Consider the following 24,922-nt stretch of genomic DNA (forward strand, 5'->3'; position numbering starts at 1 on the left):
TGACCTAAATCTGCCAATAACGTGTATAAATTAATATTAAATATAAAAAAATGTAAAAAAAAAACAGTCCCAGTATAAACTGTAATCCGGATTCTTTGCAGTCTGGACACAGGAATCACCAATTCCTCCAGAGATATCTATAAAAACAAAAACAGAACAGGCACACTCCTAGTGTATTAAAGTTTATCAATTTAATGGGACTGGACAGATAAAAAGTGCACACTGACAAATGAAGCTAGTATTTGGGCAGTTTTTAAGTCAATCTCAAGCTCTGCATCAGCAAGAAGCTCCACGTGGCTGCTGCAGTGCTGTCCAGCACTCTCCGGCAACCGCATGTGGGATGTGTAGACCGTGTCACCTTCAATTCGGCTCTTAGGGCAACAGTACTCCTTCACAATGTTTCCCGGTACACAATGGTCCTTGTGGCTTCTCGCTTTCTGCTTGAGCACGTCTCTGCCTCTCTGCTCTCGTTCAGTAGAGTGGCACAGCAGCAGCAGCAGCCGCGTGGAGCTTCTTGCTTAGACGAAGCTTGAGATTGACTCAAAAACTGCCCAAATACTAGCTTCGTTTGTGAGTGTGCACTTTTTATCTGTCCAGTCCTATTAAAATTGTTACACTTTAATACACTAGGAGTGCGCCTGTTCTCTTTTTGTATAGTCAGTACAGTAAAATATGTAACACAGGCTTTTAACAAATGTTTTATTTCAAATGTTCAACGGGACTAACGTACATGCAGCAGACCATGATTTTTTGATTCACACTTCCATCTGGACTACCTTACAATTTGGAAGCCTTCTCAATGATGAAATATAGGCAGTCAGAATCTTCTTACTATCTTTTGAATAGCAGATGTAGATTATGTGTATCTTATTGTGGTCAATAAACCACACTGATGAAAGCCAATTCCATAGTGGAATTTATTTTTTTCAGGCATATGTTGTGCATTGTCTTTAGAGTGATGCCTTTCTTAATACAAATGATTAAAACCAGGACGATCTAATACTCTTTCTGGTGGTTTAGGGTCAGTTGACAGACTTGTTTCTCAGTATCACTGACGTAAAGCAAGTCAGGTGTCCTGGCATTTTCTTTAAAACAAGAGTCACCAAGAAAAGTATGTTAAAGAAGTTAGTGCAATTATTATTATTATTATTTTATATACCCGACAATTCAGTTAATAGGCTTGTACTGTGCCTCAGGAAACTTGAAGCCCAGATTACAATGACGTGGCAATGTAAGCAGAGTTGCCGAACACTGAGGTCCAACCCCAACACTTACACCTATGTAATTTTGACCCCTCTAATCCTACTGGTTTGAACAGAAGTTATACATATTTTGGTTTAACATACAAAAAAATAATAATAATAATATCTTTACATGTTCTATGGTCAATAAACAAAACTTGTGCTTTCACAATCTGACTTTTTTGTTAAGGACCCGTTCAATATTATAATTAAGCATACAACAAATGTTTTTGTCCTTTGCAGTGCAAATGAACTCAAGGTAGTTCATAGGCTTAACCAAAGAAATAACAACGATTTGGGATGTAAGCAATACAGCAAGTTCGACAGGAAGACATTTCCACCACAAAGGTCAGGGGGAAAAAGTAGCAAGGCTAGAAACTGTGGTTTGCAATAACATATGTAACAATGAACCACCTGATAATTACTGCAGCTAAATGTTCCAGATCCTGCCACCTGTTAAAAGATCACGGGTGAATCCCGTCAAAGTGTAGCAGATAGAAAGGCACACACAGCTGGACTGTTGTGTAATGTGTTGTCTATTTCCCCAGGAGGTCCTTTTTCTGTTATTGCATTATTAGTAACCTTCCTTCCATCACAAAACGTAAACTTCTTTAGATTAGGCCTCACACAGGGTGGGCTTCCCTTGGAGAGAACATCATTCTTGTTCCAGAAACAACTACTGTACTGTACAACAAGATGCATACAGAAGACAGGAAGTGTTTGTGTGTTTTATCTTCTTCAACTAGGCCACCTAAGTGAAGTGGAGGGAGAATACAATATAATCTTGTGTTAGGTATCGGACGCCAGTTCATGCTGGGATTATAACCCTGGCTTCCTGGGGATGAATAAACTGCTTTCTTATCGTAGTAATGTTTCTCTTTTCTTTTCTATTCTGTAGCCAGCTCCCTGAAAATACAAAGCTTCCATGTATTCAACCAAAGAAAAACAAAATGTCCATATTTCTCCAAATAGAAGGAATCTTGGCAAACCGAGCTGTAATTCGGTCCGAGCATTTTTTTCCCATCTAACACTGATTTTTATCAATTCTGCTGAAGGTAATTCAGAGCTGACAAAAGTCTCATGTCAAAAATTATTCCAATAACCATTCTAAATACAAAACAAAAAATAAATGACAAACAGATATTTGAAGGGAAAAAAAAAAAGAAATAAAGTTTCCTGTTTCAGTTTCCAATCAGGGATCTAAGATGACCTGCTGTACCCCTCCGCATTACTAACCATATTTTATAGCTATTGCAGGTCCTTTTACAACATGCACCTGCCAAGCAAACATCTCAAGCTGTACAATGTAAAATAACTCATGGCACAGGCCAACTAGCCTTCCAGGACTTGGATCCTTTGTTTGACTTCCTCCTGAGAAGGCAAAGATGATATCTTGAGCGTTATGGAAAAATGACCCGTTTCTGGCACAGATGCAAATCTGTAAGATCAATCCATTAGACTTCTGCTGAGGATCCAAAAAAAGGTTGAGAATAGCACAGAGCGTTTTTACTGTAGTGTTGCTATTTTAAGTAGAACAACGCTGCAGGAACTATACCTAGTTATTTATAAATTAATCTTTTCGTTGTAGGTTATGCCTAAACTTAAAATCATATTGAAGCAAGAGTGCTGACAGCCTTTGCTTTTAAAGACAAGAATCTAGGAGAGTTGAGGCATACTTGCAAAATGATGCACTGGGACCTACAGTATGTCACTTCCAATTCACCTTTCCCTATGTCATCGCCACACGGGCTCATTTACATGGTGAGCTCTGCATGGATAATCCGCATGAAGTTCCGTTAATGCAACAAAAACCACTTCTCTAGTTGGTTTTCCACTAACTGTGCAAGCAATGGCACTATACAAAATAGGGAAGCAATATTTCCTTGTACCTGCAAAATGCCCAAGTGTACTGTCGCTTTCCCTGACTTGTAAAGACATTGGATATGCAGTAAAGTCTTTTAGAGGACAAACATACAGCTTTTTATTTTTTTTACACATTGGTGTGCATGAGTTTTGCAAACCAGAAACATGTCTGAATGTAAACAAAGATTGCTGATCTGCATAGTAATTGTTAACCACTTAATGTTTGAAACATTGTCCAATGGGCTGATGATCCACTGGTATTAAAGCAGCAGACCAAGAAATATCCTAAATGTGTTTTTCTTTTAATAAATCAGTTTTGTACTATGAGAAAATACTTGTAGCATTTTTTTTAAACAACTCTGAATGACATTTTGAATGTTACATAATGTAACAACCTTTTTTTGTTTCTATAGTAACCCATACAAAGTCACATTTCCTTCCTCTTCTGAAACAGGCTCTGGCACACCCCTTTTTGAGCCCTGCCCTCTCTCTAGCAGTGCACCAATTGCATCTAGTGACTGCCTGGTCACATGATCTTCCCCACAGAACTTTGCATCTTTTGTCCTCTTCTGCTGCACTGACAGCCATTTAGTGAACCCCCAAGCCAAATCTTCGCCTATCGATCACGGGAGAACGGATAGATTGGCAACTTAGTTAATTACTTATTATTGTGTGGATTGTATTGATGCACATATTAAAGGGGGGGGGGGCGCTTGGACTACTGCTTTAAGCATTGTACATTCTTAGGCCCTTAGATTGATATTTTATATTTGTACTACAGATTTTCTAGGCTTTTATGTCCTCCTCTCTTTTGTTATGTATACATGATGACAGCTTTCTATTTGTGGCCAGGCATTCTCTGTTAGGCCTCGTCATAACTGCGCATACGACACTAACAAGATATGGCCCACTATGGGGCCGGCCCCAGTTAGTGCGTGCGCTCACATGATCAAGCGCGAGTGGCGCGACTACATTTTGAAGAGTCAAAAAAATTGACTTATGGCGCGGCGGCTGAGCGATGGCCACGTCACGGCGGCGGTTCAGCCAATGAGGGCGAACCAGCAGCGTGACATCATGGCCACGCCCCAGTCCTCAGATCGCTCGGCTGAAGGCCACGAGCGCCGCTCGCGCGCGCTCACTGGGGCTGTAGCATTAAACAGTAGTTTAAGATGACTCCAGATATGTCTGGAGACCCTGATTTCCACCGACCAATCATTAACAGCCACACCCTATCTAATTATTCATGCTGAACTCAAATGCATACCCAGGAGAGAAACACCTTGTAGGATTTCCTATTGTTGCCTGTCCTGTAGCTTTCCTATATAAACACGTAGCACTGTATCATAATGCCACCATATCTGAAGTCTTCTAAAAAAGAACAAAGTAATGCTTTCATATCTGCCTTGTAGCGAACGTACAAGGTTCCACACATCTCCAACTAATAGAAGCCATAAAAGCCCCCTGCCTTTGTAATATTGGAACCAGTTGAAAAACCACAACGTTCAAGTGCAGGAAATCATGATTTTATAACATTTTAATGTGATCTACTCTTGGGGAAACAAAGTTAACCAGACGCTATTTCTGTCCAGGAAATATTCCGCTGTGTAGCTGCTGTACGTTGCAGTGTAGGGTACAGCTGCAGATTCTTCACCTGTACTGCCCCACTGGTATTGTGGCTTACTGTATTGAATCAAGATTACCTTCCTGTCCGGAAAGCCCTCTAAGTACAAACAAGACGCAGCCCAGGTTTTATTTTCCCTTGGTACTGAAATATTGTAATTTAAGAGCCCTGAGAAATACTTTTTAACCTTTTCCATGAAATATGTAACTATTTCCCTTTATTACAATCTCATGTTTTCCTAGTTTCTTTTCTTTCTTAGATGTGACCCAAGTTTATCAGTTTATCAGGCTACTTACATGGTGGACGAAAATGCAGGTGTGCAATATAAAATAGACAATTTTTTTCCTGCTATTATCTTTCAATCTCAGTTGGATACATGTTTATAATCCTAGTAACAATATATAGCCAACAGAATTGCAAAGAATGTGAAGGAAATAAGACACAGGCCTCACTTCTAACAGCGGTAGCAGCTCAGCAACACTGTGAGGCCATAAAAGGGAGCCGTCGCTCCAAGGGCCTAAGTGAAAAAATGGCATGTTTAAAGGGTTAATAGGGATGGTATATTTAAAGGGATTGCTGCAATTTACATAATCAAACCCCAATGACAAGTTCAAAATACATATCCGTTTGAAGTTAATTTGTAAAATGAGACTCGGGAAGGGTTTGGCGTTCATCTGCCATTTCCTTTAGTATGATGCCACCATGTATTGAACAAGGTCTTCCCAAGCAAAGTGCCCACTGCTCTCTCCTCCCTGCCTTCTACTTCACCTTTCGAGTGCCCCTATGATTTACCAGAGAATGAGTACTTGTGCATTTTCTGAGGGCAGATCAGGCTGACTACTCTGACAGAGCGGCTAGCCTGATCCAAAGGGAAGTGGAGCTCCCTCCACTCCTGTTTCCGTCATCGAAAGGACCGGTCGCTTCATGGGATCGCTCCAGGAGCAATCACAGGACGCGAAAGTGCTGGCGATCAGGTGGCACTCTGGGGCCGCTTGACACCCGGCACTGTAAAGGTTAATGGGAGATGGAGCTAAGGACAGAGAAAAGACTTTTACTATCAATTTAGAAATGCCCTCAAAAAAGCAGATCATTAAAAAACAATAATCAAAACAGATAAAATGTTTGCTTTAAGCATGACTGCATTTGTTTCATTAAATCAATTACATTGTTAATTTGTTTACCATTTTCTTTTTGCAAAATAAGTGGGGTCTGCACCTCAGAATTAAGTGTTGTACCAGTTTTAAATTGAGATATTTTCATATACAGCAAAAAGAAAAAGTGCACACAAATATTACTTACATTTGTGATCGTGATAGTGAACAAATGTATAATCTTATTTGTGAATATGGAGAAGTGCAGCTAATGGAAGGGTATATCCCAACAGCCCTAGAAGATGCAGCAATAAAACCTTAAGCGCCAACTCTCTTAATAAATAAATAACAATATAGGTGAAAAAAGTGAATTAACGCAAAATAGACTCACTCTATATGGTAGGAGGATAATGATCAGATGTATAGATCTGCTAGGTGAACGATTCAGGACCTCCCCAGGTGCCTATCAGCAAAGAAACCATAATATCTCTCTTCCCTGGATCTTCTGTACCTCCGCTGGTAAACGCCACCCAGCTGGTGATGCACGTATAAGCGTAGTTAAAAATAACCTTAAAAAACTTTTCCTGCATCAGCCAGGCCCACCACAGCGCAACCACAGCTTCTCCGCCCAAAGCAGGCGCAGCCCTGCACGGGTAATAACTGACCACTGCCAGCAAGGCGGAGTCCCATCCGCCACTGCTCCTTGCAGGAAGCTGCTACAGCCCCAGGCATAGCTACTTGTGACAGCGCACCTCCTAGGACCCCCATATGATCCTTCCAAGTTTCCATAGGTCCTAATTTTATCCTCCTTCAGGCTGAGATTAAAACCAGCCTTTACCTCAACATGTTTGGTGCAACACTGCCAACCAGCCCTGTGAGCCACAAGCTCATCCTAAACTCAGCCAATCTTTCCTTCTGGCTGAGATTGAACCCCGTTTTCACCTCAATTTATCTGGTGCAATATTGCTCCCCAGCCCTACAGATGTAGTAAGACTTACTGTCGGCATGGGCGCCGCGAGGTGTTGCGCGTTACCTGGGTGAACACTTTGTTGTTCACACCTCATCCGTGACCAAGCTGCATCTCGTCTGCGGCTCCGCTACAGTCAGAATAATTATTTGTGTGGTTATTTATGCTATTTTAGTTCATTACATGGCCGGCAGGTGACGCACTGAATATCTCTGGCTATGATACTCGGTCCCCGTAAGCGAGTATCTGTGTCCTTTAATGCTACAGTAGGAACCCCACAGCTCAACACAAAATACATGTCTCACTTTAAACACTCCCTTTCTTTGTTTAATGACCTTGCACTTCTCTACTGTAGCAGTATCACACTTTACTAAAATCACTATGCATTAACCAAATTTGTGTCAGTCCGTTTGTACATGGCATGGAACATGGAACATTCTAAACCTATCTGCAGTTATGCTTTTATGATTTTGTGCCATTCAAGACAGTACCAATAAGAAGTCAACCCTATCGGACATCTATGAGTATATCGCTACAAAGTACCCAGTCTACGTAGTAACAAAACAAAAACAAAAGGGCTGGAAGAATTCTATTTGACACAACTTAAGCATTAATGATTACTTTATTTGAGTAGCGTATCCCGGCGTGATGGGTGAGTAATGGACACTACACATACCATAGATGGGTATGTTCGATTATGGCAACTTTCAAAGGAGAAAGATTGAGTGGACCTTTCCGAATCGATCGCTCCAATCGGCTGTCATCCGAACACCTGCCTCCAGCAAAGTACTCCGAAAACGAGATGAACATACATCCTAACTTCATGATAGAGTCGAACAACTGTGGGCAGCATACCCCTTTCATCAACTCACACAAATTCTACAACGGGTTGCTGCCACCCTACCATCTGCCCGGGGATAATCAAGGTAAATGCACAGTAAGTTTACATACAGTAGAACAGTAGACGGTAGAACTGGCATTCCCAAATACAAATGCATTCCATGCAACACGCATGTGCCTACATTTAAAGACGCATATGTGTTCCATGCAACAGGCATTCCCTTCTAGTTAGCCACCGTCACAACTTCCATGAAGGCTGCCAGAAGAGATATCTCAAAACCGCCCCTCCCTTAATCATCTTCTCTGCCTAGTGGGTTCTTCCCCTCCCCCTCCATTCCAGTGGGGGCACAAGTGGGTTCTCCCCCCCCCTCCTATTACGGAGAGGGGGTGTCACGGGAAACCAGGACTTTTAACACTTTTATACCGAGATCATTCACTAGGCAAAACACAGTAGTGGAATAAAATGTAGTTTATTTGGGTAAACCCGCGTACACAATGAATACACAAAATGCAGCCGAAAAACACACTTACTGGGGCTCTGGGGGTGAAAACTAGGCTAAAAAATAGGTGCAGGGTGCCTGCTTCGGAAGGATTACCTTGATCGGGATATCCACTCGGGCTTCCTGGTCCTCTTTTTGGCTAGAACCTCTAGCCGCAACCGCTACGTTCTAAAACGAGAACTTGGACCTCGCGTCTGACTTAGACTGCCTACCTCAGGCTTTCTTAGCTCCAAAAATGGAGCCGGTTGCTTTGCTATTTGTAACAGAGAAACTTTGAAAAGCTCACCTTTACATCACCGGCCCAGGTCACAGGATCGTCTGGTTCACTGAAAGGGGCTTCTCCTTACATAGCTTCCGCTGTTCTATGTTCAGCATGGAAGTAGGAGGAGCGACCAATCAGAGCGTGGGAATTCCTCCCTGCCAGCCAATAGGAATAGGGGCATGTCCTTTGGCTGATGTCAGAGGAAGGGGCGTGCCAAGCCATCATGGGATGCCCCGTGGGCGGGACATATGAATTGATCAATGGGAAATGCGCTGAAATTCTGTCGCTCCGCCAGTCAACCCATTGCCACCTACTGGGCAGGCTCCACTGAGTCTGGCAAACCAGAGGGTCCTCCCCGCAGGGGGCCTTTGTTCTCCGGACCCAGTACTCCGCCCTGCTCCAGCCACTTAGCACCCTGACACTTCTCAACATCCTGTGTCCTGTTTGAACTACGATGTCTATCCAGACTTCCTGGCACCTATATGGATGCCCGTGCTGACTGAATAGACATTTATAGTAAATGCACCAAACATTATAAAACATATTTTAATACATGTTACAAATTGGGGAGGCCCATATTTATGCGGGATATAGGACTGAGATATCTGGGCTCGAAAACCAGGAGTCTGGGGGACACTGCGCAGCCCCGGTGTAATTCAACCACGTCACAGCACCAGCGCATCCCTTGGGAACAGGTAGATCTCGGGCACCTGCGCCAGAGCCACCCAAGGTCCAGACCACCTCAGTTGCTCCAGCGGCCACGCACAGCTCAAGCACCTCCCCCGTGTGGGGACAGTCCGACCCAGCAGCCCCCACGAGCTGCTGAAGTGGCCTTAGCCTGGAGCTGAAAACCAGCTCCAGACGGAGTAACTTTCCTGGCAGGGCACGGACTGACTTCCCACCCCAGGAATTAAATAACCTCCCCCTAGCCCCCTCTCCCCGTCCACCACATGACCCTAAGAGGGGAGAGGGGCGGGGGGGATTGAGGAATCCAGCCCAACAGAGGAAAAGGACGGAGCCTAGCCCCGGCGGTCATGGGTGCCTAAGGCTACTCACTGTGACCAGTCAGTAGATTAAACATTTTGTACATATTTAATGATGATTGCCGACAGTCACTTACTCAAAATGCTGTGTAGCCATTTTCATCACCATATAAATAATATTTTATTATATTGCGTTGATCATGTACACGGCGCTGTACATTGAATTTTGCAGGCACATTGAGTCCCTGCTCTGCAGAGTTTACAATCTAATGGTTGTGCCAGTGAAACAGGGACATAAAGTGATTTGCCTAAGGTCACCAGCTCACCTGCTTTAAAGTGTGTGTCAATGTTTTCAGGGTACCTGGACCATTACTCACAGAGTCACTCCGCCAGCCCATATTAAAGATCCATTCACTTGAAAGAATTACACCCATCCTAGCTGTCCTCTTGGGCTGCTAATGGATTCATATTGTGTAAAAGCTGTGGGAATGTAACCGCTCAGGTCTCTTTACAAGAAGGTGCTACACGAAAGGTATACATTTAGAATACACTGCAAAAACTAGGTAAAGAGATCCCAAGATCGGGATCTTGGGATCTCTTTCCCTAGTTTTCGCGGTACAATTTTTAAATTACTAATTTATTTATTGAATGTATTTTTATCATCTATTGTAGGTTAGCTGGTGTTATTTTGCCCATGTACTGTAGATAGTGGCCACTGCATACGGTACATAGCCAAGATTGGCCTAACACCAGTCTAGGGCAGGTGATAAAAGTTGGTGACATTTTTTTTACGGTACCCACGTATCGCCAGATATTGGACTTTAGTGAATGCACATGAAAAAGTCATTTCGAAATGACTTATTGTAATGCTCATTTGCATAAACTGCGTTAAAAATATTGCAGGCATATTACCGCTATACAAAACCACTTATCACTGGCAATATGGGTTTAGTGAAGAGGTTGCTAAAAAAAAAAATTGGAGCTATCCACTGATAGCCAATTTGAACAATATTGACCTTCAGTTAATCTAGTCTAATAAATCCCTGCCATGAGGAGCTTGCAATCCAATTTTTGTGCCTCAAGAGATGATGTAATTTTTCCAAGGTCGCAATGAGAGCTGACACAAGGATTCAGATTGGGTTAAAAGGCAATGACATTTCCACTGAGCTACAATACGTCTTCAACCCTTACTCAGATATGTTATGTACGTGTTCTTCTGAATCTGTTATCAACTCCAAGTGATGTTAGAGGAAGTTTGTTTCCTTATTCTTACAAGTAAATGTAGTAATAATTAGGGCACACCCTGAACTTTAAGAAATAAGACAAGTCCTTTAACTAAGGGCCATAGTACAAAATGTGGCCGATGTTCATTTAACCCCTCCGGTTTACAAAGAAACTTTGATCTAAACTGTCCGGTTCCATAAACGTTGTGAGTGCTCATTTGCATGTTATTACCCAGAATCCCTGGCTGCAGTGCAAGCATGTACCCTAGGTGATAATGGGGAAAAACAGGGTTGCAGACCTGTCTGAGACATTCAAATGTACCCACAAGTGGTGTTTGCATTTGTCATACAACACAGTTTTGAACCTTCTAAATCCACGGTGCGGCCATCCATGGGAGCTGGAATAAACCATGTTTGATCAGCATGATGGCTGCTGGGTGCCACAGGGGATATAAAAGGCTGCATTGTTACTTGCATGGTGGCAAACTAGTGAACCTTCTGTAATTCGTGGACACTGTTTAAATGCCAGTTACAAACTAAAAACATATAACCTTTGCTTCAACCGGTTTCTGTAAACTTTTGTTTTCTATTTGGTGTGTGGGCAATATGTATATTTTCCAATACTGGAAATTCACATCTGCCATGTATTTACAATACATAAGTACAAATCACACTGCCAAGCTGCCTCAGCCTGAAGCATTCATCTGTCACACAGAGATTAATGCATTTCCATGATGTTAACATCCCTGGCTTCCCCAGCTTCAGCTTGAAGGATGAATAATGATGTGGACACCTGTCTCTTGAACAAGTAACAAGCCCTTATCAATTGATCACAAACTAAGCTGGAAATGAAGGTCTCTGGTCTTATAACTGGACAGCAACACTGCTTATTTATGCAATACAAATGGCTTCACCTTTCCTGGGGGGACATTCTCCTAACCTGGGAAATATCAATCACTATAACTCCCCCAGGGGGGTGTGTGTGTGGGGGGTGGGGGGGCACTGTAGCAAACACTGGTTAGATTGTAAGTTCTTTGAGCAGGTATTCTCTCTCCAAACATTTTACTTTGTTTGGTGCTCTTATCACAGTATTTGATAAGAATCCCACTTATACTCCACACTGTTTTTTTCTGCAAAGTGCTACAAGAATTGCTATTATAATAATATGGATGCCATTAAAATAATGCACACATAATAATATACTGTACTTCTAACAGTCTCAGTATTACAGTCAATGTGGTTTTGTAATGAGCATTATGTCTTCAGTGCTACGTCCCCTGCCTTGCATTATTTGCTAAGCAATGTATGGCAGGTCCTCAGGCACTAGGGGGTTCATCAAATTCCAATTTCCTCACAAACGACAATGGTTGTAATAACATCTCCAAGCACAGCTTTGCAGCTCTCACTTCTAGCAGGACATTTTTTGAAACACACACAAGAATGTCCACAGCTGTGCAAACAAACAAATATTGATTTGTTGTTCCAAAATATTACTATGTGCTGTGCTACAGTACATCATAAATTATCATGTACAAGTCATTAGGCACAGCATCAGATTGGGACTAATACATACAAATCTCTGCAGATGGGGGGCATGGCTCAGTACCAAGCCGAACGGACGCTCATTAGTGCCGCTCCGATTACAGGAGGACCTTAACAACAGATATATGCTGTTTTAGCACAGAAACGACACCCATTCTTGATGTCCTCGACTACTTTAAAAAGAGGCCCAAAGCCACAAGAAGGCAACACAAAGGTGTCACCCCACATGGCCGCTCTGATCCAGATGCGTAGCCGAAACCCACCCCATAGCTGTGCACTAAGGGGGACATTGCAGAGCTCTGGGCAAACCTCAAAAAAACCTTCCTGGAAAAGATCCAGAAAGGTGAGGACCTTCGGGGAGACCAGGCCTAGTTACAGGAGTGCACGAATTACCTGGAAAATCAAATGATTTTAGGAGCTGAACTGTCGTGGTGTGAGGTTGACTAGAGATCAAAGAACGCCAGGGGGACTTTGACAACCAATCCTGCAGAAACAATCTGCACATCCTTGATAGAGCACACAGGGCTCTTCGACCAAGGTTGCCCAACTCTGGAGCTCCGAGAGATGTGATTCTGCGCCTGCATTAGTTTCATATAAAATAATCCATTATGGCGGTGGTTAGAAACTGCCCAATGCCCTAGCTGGACCTGGCTTTAGCTACAGATCTCCACCGAGTCTAGCAAATCAGAAGGTCCTCCCCGCAGGGGGTCTCTGTTCTCCGGACCCAGTACTCCACTCTGCACCAGTCACTTAGCACCCTGATACTTCTCAACATCCCGTCTCCTCTTTGAACTACGACGTCTATCCAGACTTCACCTCCTGGGTTATCCAGACTTAGGGAGCAGTATGATATCATAGGCATAACTGAAACATGGTGGGATGAAACTCATGACTGGACACTTAATTTAGAGTGTTATTCCCTTTTTCGGAAGGATCGAACAAATAGAAGGGGAGGTGGAGTATGTTTTTATGTTAAACCGGATCTAAAACCTATTATAAGGGATGATGTTTATGAAGGGAATTATGAAAATGTAGAGACTTTGTGGATAGAAATTAGCAGTGGAGGTAAAAGTATTAAGAAAATGTTTGTGGGGATATGCTATAAACCACCAAATATCTGTGAGATTGAGGAAGCTAAAATACTTTTGCAAATGGAAAAGGCATTAAAACTGGGTCATGTTTGCATAATGGGGAATTTTAATTATCCAGACATAGACTGGGGCAATGAGTTTAGCGTTACCACAAAAGGAAAAAGGTTTTTGGGGGTGCTTAAAGACAATTATATGACCCAAATTATTGAGGAACCAACCAGGAGAGGGGCAATACTGGATTTGGTCATATCAAACAATGTAGAAGTAATAACGAATATTCAAGTCCTTGAACACTTGGGTAACAGTGATCATAACATGGTCTCATTTGAAATAAATGATCAAAAAATAGATTTCTTGGGTTCAACAAAGACCTCAAACTTTAGAAAGGCAGATTTTAATAAACTGAGGTCTAATCTAGTAGTAATACAATGGGATGATGTTTTTGCAGGGAAAAATGTAGAAGATAAATGGTCAGTCTTTAAAACATTGTTAGAAAAGCACACTTATCAGTGTACCCTTGGGTAATAAGTATTAAAGAAATAAGTCAAAACCAATGTGGCTAAATAAACAGGTAGGGGAGGAAATGGACAAGAAGAGGAAGGCGTTTAGATTCTTTAAGTCTGAAGGGACGGAGACATCGTATCAGAATTATAAGGAATGTAACAAAAATTGCAAAAGGGCAATCAAATTAGCAAAAATGGATAATGAAAAAGGGATTGCAATAGAAAGTAAGGTCAACCCTAAAAAGTTCTTTAAGTACCTTAATAACAAAAAAATGAGAAAAGAAAATATAGGACCCTTTCAGTGTGAGATGGGTAGGCAGATTATTGGAGATAAGGAAAAAGCAAAGGTATTAAACAAATTCTTTGCCTCTGTGTTTACCAGGGAAGAATCAAGTTCCGCAGGAGGAAGCCACAACCTCCATATTAATGAACAATTGGTTAACTGAGGAAGAAGTTCATAAGCGACTTGAAAAAATTAAAGTAAATAAGGCACCTGGCCCCGATGGCATACATCCAAGAGTTCTCAAGGAGTTAAGCTCAGTAGTAGCCAAACCATTATATTTAATATTCCAGGACAACATTTCCACAGGCTCAGTACCACAAGATTGGCGTAAAGCAGATGTGGTGAGGCTAGATCACAACCGGGAAATTACAGACCTGTAAGCCTGACTTCAATAGTAGGGAAATTACTTGAAGGTTTAATACGGGATAATATTCAGGAATACCTAATGGAAAACAAAATTATTAGTAATAGTCAGCATGGATTTATGAAGGATAGATCTTGCCAAACTAACCTTATTTGTTTCTTTGAGGAGGTAAGTAGGAATTTAGACCAGGGTAATGCAGTTGATGTTGTCTACTTAGATTTTGCAAAGGCTTTTGATACGGTTCCACACAAGAAGTTGATGTACAAAATAAAGAAAATTGGACTCAGTAATAATATATGCACCTGGATTGAAAACTGGTTAAAGGACAGACAACAGAGGGTTGTCATAAATGGAACTTTTTCAGGTTGGGCTAAAGTCGTGAGTGGAGTACCTCAGGGATCGGTACTGGGACCCCTGCTTTTTAACTTGTTTATTAATGACCTTGAGGTTGGGATCGAGAGCAAAGTCTCCATCTTTGCTGATGATACTAAATTGTGTAAGGTAATAGAATCAGAGCAGGATGTAATTTCTCTTCAGAAGGACTTGGAGAGACTGGAAACATGGGCAGGTAAATGGCAAATGAGGTTTAATACAGATAAATGTAAGGTTATGCATTTGGGATGCAGGAATAAAAAGGCGACTTATGAATTAAATGGAGATATATTGGGGGAATCCTTGATGGAGAAGGATTTAATTATTTATAAAATATTTTACCAGGAAGAAATACATTGAGAGTTACCTCTCGTTTTCAAGTATGTCCTGGGCACAGAGTTAAGACAAATAATATATGTTTACAAATACAGTTACATAAATGAGCAGGGTATACATTATATACAAGACATTGCGTGCACAGTTAAAGATAATATATATTATGGGCGTATGAAACAGTTACAGACCAGATTAAAATGTGTGACAGCCTTAGATTTGAAAGAACTTAAACTGGTGGTGGATGTAAGAGTCTCTGGTAGGTTGTTCCAGTTTTGGGGTGCACGGTAAGAGAAGGAGGAGCGGCTGGATACTTTGTTGAGCCTTGGGACCATGAACAGTCTTTTGGAGTCTGATCTCAGGTGATAAGTGCTGCATGTGGAAGGGGTGAGGAGCTTGTTCAGATAGCTGGGTAGCTTGCCCATAAAGAATTTGAAGGCAAGACAGGAAAGGTGAACTTTGCGCCTAGACTCGAGTGATGACCAATCTAGTTCTTTGAGCATTTCGCAGTCATGTGTGTTATAGTTGCATTGGAGAACAAAACGACAAATTGAATTGTAGAGGGTGTCAAGTTTGCTAAGGTGGGTTTGAGGTGCTGAGCCATATGCTACGTCTCCATAGTCAATAATTGGCATTAGTATCTGCTGTGCGATACGTTTTCTGACCAGGAGACTTAGGGAGGATTTGTTCCTGTAAAGTATCCCTAGTTTGGCATCGGTCTTGGTTGTCAGGGTATCAATGTGCATCCCGAATGTTAAGTGGGAGTCAAACAAGATGCCCAGATATTTAAAACTTGTAACAGGAGTTAGGGTGGTGTTAGTGTTGGTTCTAATCAGGAGCTCCGTCGCTGGAAGCTTTAAAAATTTAGTCTTGGTCCCAAATACCATTGTTACAGTCTTGTCAGTGTTTAAAAACAGTTTGTTTTGGGAAATCCAGTTTTCGAGTCTGAAAAAGTCAGACTGAAGTATGTGTTGAAGGTCAGAGAGGCTATGGCTGTGTACATATAGGATTGTGTCATCTCCATACATGTGTATTGAGGCTTCCTGACAAGCTGTGGGAAGATCATTGATGAACACTGAGAAGAGTAGGGGCCCCAGAACAGAGCCTTGCGGGACGCCACAGGTGATATCCAGGGGGTTAGAGTTAGAGCCAGAGATGGACACATGTTGGGATCTACCTGATAGGTTTAGAAGTGCTTGTAGACTGCAGGCTTAGCAATAGTGCCCAATGTCATGCAGTAGCTGCAAAGGCAAACAAGATCTTATCTTGCATCAAACGGGCAATGGATGGAAGGAAAGTAAACATAATTATGCCCCTTTACAAAGCATTAGTAAGACAACACCTTGAATATGGAGTACAATTTTGGGCACCAATCCTAAGAAAAGACATTATGGACCTAGAGAGAGTGCAGAGAAGAGCCACCAAATTAATAAAGGGGATGGACATTCTAACTTATGAGGAGAGGCTAGCTAAATTAGATTTATTAACATTAGAAAAGAGGCGTCTAAGAGGGGATATGATAACTATATACAAATACATTCGGGGACAATACAAGGAGCTTTCAAAAGAACTATTCATCCCACGGGCAGTACTAAGGACTCGGGGACATCCCTTAAGGTTGAAGGAAAGGAAATTTCACCAGCAACAAAGGAAAGGGTTCTTTACAGTAAGGGCAGTTAAAATGTGGAATTCATTACCCATGAAGACTGTGATGGCAGATACAATAGAAAAAAAGGTTGGACATCTTTTTGATGGGAAAGGTATACAGGGATATACCAAATAAGTATACATGGGAAGGATGTTGATCCAGGGATTAATCCGATTGCCAATTCTTGGAGTCAGGAAGGAATTAATTTTTCCACTTAATGGGGTTTTTTGTTTGCCTTCCTCTGGATCAATAAGTAAGTATAGATATAGGATAAAGTATCTGTTGTCTAAATTTAGCATAGGTTGAACATGATGGACCTATATCTTTTTTCAACCTCATCTACTATGTAACTATGTAACTGTTGTTACTCCCCTTTGTATTTCTGTACCCCAACAAATTTCAATAACAGTTGGGGGGAAAAAATCTCTGCAGGAGGACTTCTACATAATCTGTTCTGTACGGCCCAGAATTGTATGAAGGTTTCAGATAGTACTGCTAAACAAGAAGATGAGTTACGTGGATATTGCAGTGAAATCACTCTCTTTTCTTTTTTTTTTTAACAATTTATTCAAGATTTCCATCATCTGTTTTGTTTTATACTGCACACTGCTTTTGTTTTACTACTTTGTGATTGGAAATTAATTAAATATTTGATAGAGGGCCCTACTATATCTGGTCCGGGTTCTTCCTTACAGTATACACCCTACTTCTCTGCGAACAGTAAATCCACAGCAAGCTTTTCCCACAGTATTTTGATTGTGTAGAATAAGTGAAAGGTTGTAAGAATACATGTAGCCCATTTCCCCCCCTGCGGTCATGTAAAAGGGACTTTAGCAAGCCTGGAACGCTCAGAATAAATCAGCCAAGGCAGCCTTGGTTGCTTCTTCCGCAGAGCTGCAGCAAACTTGATTTGTTTGGTGACAGACACCGGGAATCTTAAGTGTGCTTTATATGTGCCATACTCTTGACACATTTGAGATGCACATAAATTAAAAAAATGTTTTTAAGATGCAAGCAAAAGGGAGTTTATGTTTATAGTGGATGCCTGACATTTCATGCATATTTATTGTCAAGTAAATATTGATGAATTCCACAATCATTTAATGGGCACAATAGGGCTTATGTCACATGAACACTACTTCGAACCAAAAAGTGCAGAGAAACATCCAAATATGTCCTGTAGAAATTCCACCACATACTTTTCAACAGGCTTTCTCCTCCAAAGTCTCAAATTCGGTATAAAATTTCAGCCACACAACTGTCAACTTACAAATCTGATATTTTCCTATTGGAACTGAATATAACTATGGACGGGTGCGTGATGATGATCAGAGGGATCAAGCCATCTATCTGCCCAGGGGACCCTTGTCCCGGCCTGACTAATAAAATAAATGAAGCAGTGTAAGATCTGGCAACTTTCCTTCTCAAAATTGAAAACCTCTCATTGTCTTCAGGATTTTTACCACTCTCACTAAAGTAAGCATTTATTTGACCTCTTTTAAAGAAACCATCCCTCAATCCACTGAACATGGATAACTACCAACCAGTTTCTAATATTCAATTTTAAGCTAAAATCATTGAAAAACTAGCCTTAAAACAGTGAATCACCTTAATTTCATCTGTTGGACTTCCACCAATCTAGATTCCCACAAATTACAGCACTGAGACGACTCTGATAGGTGCACTGACTTCCTGCTTAACACTGTAGACAAAGGAAGCGCTGCTGCTCTGATCCATCTCGTCCTGAGCCTGGCTTTCTGGACAATCAATCAGACTCTTTTGCTGACCAGATCTAAATTGGATGTTGGGTTGAGAGGCAAAGTGCTGGACTGGTTCCAGGCCTTTCTTAGTGACCGTAGTCAGAAAATCACCCTCGAAGAGAATTCCTCAAAAACAATCCCGGTGGTTTGTGGCATCTCTCAGGGATCTGCCATCTCTTCGGTTCTATTCAATATTTATGTGAAAGCCCTGAGGCACATTATTCAGAGAAAATACATTCAGTTCCATCAGTACGCCGATAATATCCAGTTGATGTCGGACATCTCCAACGATCCTACCATCACGGTCAATGGTCTGAATGATTGCCTTCGTGACATCTCTAATTGGGTGGCACGGAATTGGCTACAACGGAATGCCCCAAAATCCAGAAGAAAAAAAAGTTTATCGCAAAAAACAATCTACAGATAAGTAGCACAGGTCGTGGTCCTCTCCAGACTGGATTTTGTAAATTCTCTGCTGATGGGTCTCTGAAAACATAATACCAAAGCCCTGCAGTTGGCTCAAAATGCCCCTGCCCGTCTTATAGCAGACAAGGCAAGGAGAGATCACATCTCGCCAGTATTACATGATCTGCACTGACTCCTGATGGAGAAAAGGGTTAATTTTAATATCGTGACCCTTAACTTTAAGGCTATCCATGGACTAGCTTCTCCTTACCTTCAGAACTAATACGTAACACCCCCAATCAGGCCCCTAGATCTGCCATCGCCCTTCAAACCTCAGTTTAAGGTCAATAAAGCTGGTGGGACAGCTTTTTCAAGAATCGCCCACTGCTTTAAAAAAATCAGGAAGCTTTACTTACATTCAGAAAGGAATTAAAAACCTTCCTTTTTAAACAAAACATTGCAAACAGACCCTAATTCCCTGGCAGTCAGCTTTCCTGCTCCCATTCGTGTATTTTTTTTAAAAGCATGTTCTTGTATAGCGCTGCTAGTTTTATGTAGCGCGTTACAGAGACATAGGTCCCTGCCTCGTAGAGCTTGCAATCTATGTTTATGGTGCCTGAGGCACAGGGAGATAGAGTGACTTGCCCAAGGTCACAAGGAGCCGAACCCGGGAATTGAACTAGGTTCCCCTGCTTCAAACTCAGTGCCAGACAGTGTCTTTACTCACTGAGCCACACTACGCATATACAGTACAGCCTGACGTACCACAATAATCACAAAATAATTTGGCTTTTTAGAAAGTTATGCTTTTAAATTTTGCTCAAACTAAATGACTATTTTAGGCAAAGGCTCACATAATCTCTACTAACAGAAAAAGTAATATATGTCAGAGTAAGAGCACCAGCAGCTAGTGCCCTAATGTATACAAAGATTGGAGGTTTAGTGTGGGGCCAGTCGTGCTATAAAACATTGCTGACATCGTTGAGCACAAGGCACTGCTGCTTCAAATCGTCAGAATAGCTAAACCGTTTGCCGCAAGAAAGGACTAGAATGTACTGCTTTGTAATACAATAAAGGTCTTTCCATCAGTGAATAGGATTACAGGAACAGAGTACCTAGCAAACTAGAGATCATGAATACCACAGACTACTCCTATTGCTAAATCAGCTCTCTGGATAATAAATGTTGAGTGCCACTAATATATATCATCAATAAATATAGAAGGATTACAAAGATACAGAACATGTGAAACATGCTCAAAATCCAGATGCAGTGCACAGGGACTTTCCCCCCAAAATTAGATTCATAGGTTTGAATCAGGACTCATAAGCCAAACGGCTGTCTGAAAAGTTTGCCCCTGAGGAGTGGAGATTGCCATTTTCAAATAATGTGGTTAAGGGCTCCTGATAAAAATGCACCTCACAGCTTTTGATCACTGGTGCATATCTAAGGCAGAGATGAATTCTTGCTATTAGTGTTAACGTCTTGGATGAATAAAGCTCAAATGAACCCCACTGTAGAGGGCAAAGACCTTGGCAAGAATAGTGACATGATCTCACTGACTTGCATGTGCAATATAATGACATTATACCATATTTCTAACGGGGATTTTCCTATTGTCACATAATTCAAATCAGATTGATGCAGTACTTAAACCATTCACAAGAAACCCAATCAGTTTGACATTAACAAAGAAATCATTGTATTTACTGGAAAACAATACATTTCCAAGGCTCTGAATACATCCTTATTTTATTCCTGTTCTTGAACATAATGATGTAAAAAAAACATTTTTTTTATGTGGGCTATAAATCCTTTAGTGCTAAAAGGCAATATGTACTGTAGCAGAGTTTTTCTGTGCAAAAGGGGAACACATTTTTCTTACCAAAATGGTCTGAATAATGACAAATTATATAATTGTTCTATTTTTTAATTGTCAATGTACAAAGAACCTTTCATTTAGATGCAGTGTCCCATTTAACTTCTTTTCCCATTATTGTAGCACAAACCTATTGGCAAGTGAGTTTCTAAGTAGGTATGCATATCAACCTATATTTCTTTAAAGTACCATTGGTCTTTTAATGCACCTCAATTGCCGAAATAAATACAAATAGAAAATAAGGATGGTTATCACTATTTCCACTTCCAGTGTGGCTACAAAACAAACTCTGTACTAGCGTGATGTCCAAGCACAGATGTATGCGGTTGGGCACCTGATCAAAAATAAAAAAGGAAACAATGTACCTTTAGCAACCATCGGGAGTCCAACTATAACAAGAAATGTGCAGCAAAGGTGCAGCTGGGCACGCAAAGTCTAACATTTATTCATTTACATTAACTGACATTTTAGTCCATAAAGGACCTTTTTCAGGGCCCTGAAGGTCCATTATGGACTGAGATGTTGGTTACTAATTTCTTTGTTCTGCTTGCTAATTAATAATTATTAATTATCAGCATCTCCCCTCATGAAATCCATCTCCTGGCTTCCGATCAAATCCCGCATCTCACACTCCATTCTTCTCCTCACTTTTAAAGCTTTACACTCTTCTGCCCTTCCTTACATCTCAGCCCTAATTTCTCGTTATGCACCATCCAGACTCTTGCGTTCTTCTCAAGGATGTCTTCTTTCTACCCCCTTTGTATCTAAAGCCCTCTCCCGCCTTAAACCTTTTTCACTGACTGCCCCACACCTCTGGAATGCCCTTCCCCTCAGTACCCGACTAGCACCCTCTTTATCCACCTTCAAGACCCACCTTAAGACACACTTGCTTAAAGAAGCATATGAATAGCACTGTGGATATTCTGAACACATGATACATAAAGCTTGGCCCCCTGCAGACGCACTTACCAGAACTCCCTCCTACTGTCTCTGTACGTTCTCCCTATCTACCAATTAGACTGTAAGCTCCTCGGTGCAGGGACTCCTCTTCCTTAATGTTACTTTTATGTCTAAAGCACTTATTCCCATGATCTGTTATTTATATTATCTGTTATTTATTTGATTACCACATGTATTACTACTGTGAAGCGCTATGTACATTAATGGCGCTTTATAACTAAAGACATGCAATACAGTACAATACAATTATTAGACATAGTGCGCCCAGCTGTGCCTTTGCTTTACAATCATATCATGATGTCCCCAACAATTCAATAATCCTCAGATTTACCATAACAGGCTGTACAATGTGCATCATTTATATGGAGAGAGGAGGAAGACTTGGCAATATTTACTCTCCTGGAGCTCCATGCTTCATCAGAACATGGAGGACTGGGCTCTTCTGTTTGTAATTTCCGGAGGAGATGCTGGACATGTGATTTTTACGCAAGCAATCACATGACCCCAGAACCAGAATATCCATTCTGAAGTGCAAGGGGGGAGGTGTTCCGACAGCCAATCGAAAGCTGCAATATTCTAGGGAGTTGACATAACAGCTTTCTATTGGTGACACTGTGGGTATATTCAATTTTTTTGTGTGTGCAAAACACAGACACAAAAAACTACAAATATCTCAGGAACCAGTGTCCCAAGAGGTCAGGGAATACGGATCAGCTCAGAGGGACTTCCTGGTTCAGGTACATTTAAAAAAAACTAGCAGTACCCGGCATAACATACGCCGATTGAGGAGATCTGAAAGGTTATCAATTAAACATTACTCTTGGTTTTCGCCTCTCCCTGTAATGCCTTGCTGTCTCCTGTCAACTCTTCTCCACCTTACTCTCTAATCCATCATGTCCTGCTCCTCTTTGCACTCTCTCCTCCCCTCTATTTGCACTCCCTGCCTTACTGTGTCTGCTCATCTGTACACACTACATTCTCACCTCTCCTACTTATCCGCCTCCTCCTCTCCTTGCTGTCTCTGTTTCCTCCTCCTACTCACCTTGCTGTCTCTCCTACCATCTCTTTGCACTCCCTCCTGCCCCATGTGCACGATGCTCTCCATTCCCTCCTCCTCGTCATCCCTCTGTCTCCTCTTGTCCTTGCTTCTATCTCTCTCTTTGTCTCCTCCTTTTGGTCACAATGGTTGGTAGGAGTGACTGTGGGACAGTAGCTATGAGTGCAGGCTATTGCACTCTATTGCAGGCTTCTTTTGAGAGGTGAGTTTTAAGGTTGGTCAGTATTAAATTAGATGGGTTAACACAATTAGCAGTGAAAGAGGAGGCATGGGGAAGGCATGGGTGAGAGCAGGTGTGTATATGGCTGGGTCCAAGATAAGGATAAATATCCTCAATACAGTATGAGCAGTTGACATGAAATGCCTGGGAGGTCAAAATGGATGTCTTCCCAGAGCACAGTACAGCCAGATGCTACATTTTACTAAACAATTATTATTATTATTATTATTATTATTATTTTAAAGAGCAGGAAATGCTTAGGGGCAAGATACTAGCATTACAGGAGTTAAACGAATATAGACATCTGTAGGGTTTGCCGGTTTACCTGACCTCTCAGCATCCTCACTACTTAAGGGGTAAGTTTCCAAGATAACCAGGCAAACCTGGCTGGACAAGCATGATCACCACTCTCTCATACATACACAGCATGTATCTTTGGGGCTTCAGATCACGATGTAACGTGGAACCATTTTTGTATCACTAACATGCTGATACTGAACAAGTTACGTACGGGAGAGATTTGTGCGGTCGGGCTGCAGCAGACCCAGTGGTTCAGATTTTCATTTTTATTTTGAATAGCTTAAATATAAAAATTAATTAATAACGATGCTGATGATAAACTTCAGTACATCAATACAATATTAATATACTTTCCATGGTAGTATATGTTTCAGTGTTTATATTAAATATACTGGGATTTGTACATGAAATACATTTTCAAAACAAACCTGAAGAACATCTCCAAGGTCAGCAGTGCTGATATCAGGATCCTCAGTTGTGTTGAATGGGACTGGAGTTATCCTTACAAGTGTCAGCACCCGGGGCTCTGGATATCTCCATAGCATCATTCCTGGACACTCTTCTGTTTCATTGTAAAAAACTACTTCATATGCGGTTGGTAGTTTCTGCGCATCTGGCAAACAAAATTACATTTTGAATGACAGAATAAACTATAGAATAGGCAAGGGGTAGCCAACTCTATTCCTCAAGAGCTACCAACAGGTCAACTTTCCAGGATATCCCTGCTTCAGCACAGGTGTCTCAGTCTTTGACTGAGCCACTGATTGAGCCACCTGTGCTGAAGCAGGGATATCCTGGAAACCTAACCTGTTGGTTGCTCTTGAGGACTGGAGTTGGCTACCCCTGGAAAAGGCTGTTACTCTCTTTGGTAATGTGACGTCTCCAACTTTTACTTACTAAATTGGTTACACTTGAATGTAGGTAGATACAATGTTCTACAGCCACTAAACAATTTCATGTTAACTATGACTACTATACATACAGAAATGAATCTCATTAACCGCACTTATGGAATATCTGGTGCACTTACGCAGTCAATATTAAAAACCTACCCGAAAAACTAAATTAATTCTAGCTTTGCTCCCTCTGCATTTAACCTGATTACGATAAAAAGAAACTAGTTAAAGCCTTTAAGAAGAAATTGTGTCATTGTGAAATTGTGCTCCCTTGTGTCATGCTCTTGCATTTGTTTATTCTTTCACTGTGACTGTACCCATAATCTCTGCTGAGACTGTCCCACATGCTTCCTGAATCTTCATTCTTGTTAAACATGATATACTGTAACGTATGGCTTGCTCCGGATCCTACACCTAGTCTACTTTGCATGGATATTACTCTTTTATGCTGCACAATTGACTTTAACGACAATAATAGAACACAGAAAATAATACCAACTTAACTCACAATAGGTAGGGTGGTCTCTGCATTAAGCAGCTTATAACATATAAGGAATAAGAGTGGGAAATGGTCAATAGAAACAAAAGTATATATTGGTGGAAGGAGGCTAGCACATTTGTGTTTCCATAGCCGGCAAAAACTAGACTTCATGTAGTCATTTTTCGATAGAAAGAGCTTCCCTCTTCTATCAAGATAAGATATTGTGCAAATACACTA

At 41.3% G+C, this 24,922-nt stretch overlaps 1 protein-coding gene across 2 annotated transcripts in view; it reads right to left on the minus strand.

The window, feature by feature from the left end:
* Positions 1–24,922, minus strand: part of VPS13B (vacuolar protein sorting 13 homolog B) — a 1,123,013-nt gene that overhangs the window by 152,075 nt on the left and 946,016 nt on the right. For both annotated transcript variants that reach the window (XM_075582636.1, XM_075582637.1), the window contains exon 39: positions 23,737–23,921. In XM_075582636.1, coding sequence (XP_075438751.1) covers positions 23,737–23,921 — 185 coding nt within the window. The remainder of the gene's footprint in view (positions 1–23,736; positions 23,922–24,922) is intronic.

The sequence above is a fragment of the Ascaphus truei genome, chromosome 2 (assembly GCF_040206685.1).
Source record: "Ascaphus truei isolate aAscTru1 chromosome 2, aAscTru1.hap1, whole genome shotgun sequence".
Classification (NCBI taxonomy): Eukaryota; Metazoa; Chordata; class Amphibia; order Anura; family Ascaphidae; genus Ascaphus; species Ascaphus truei.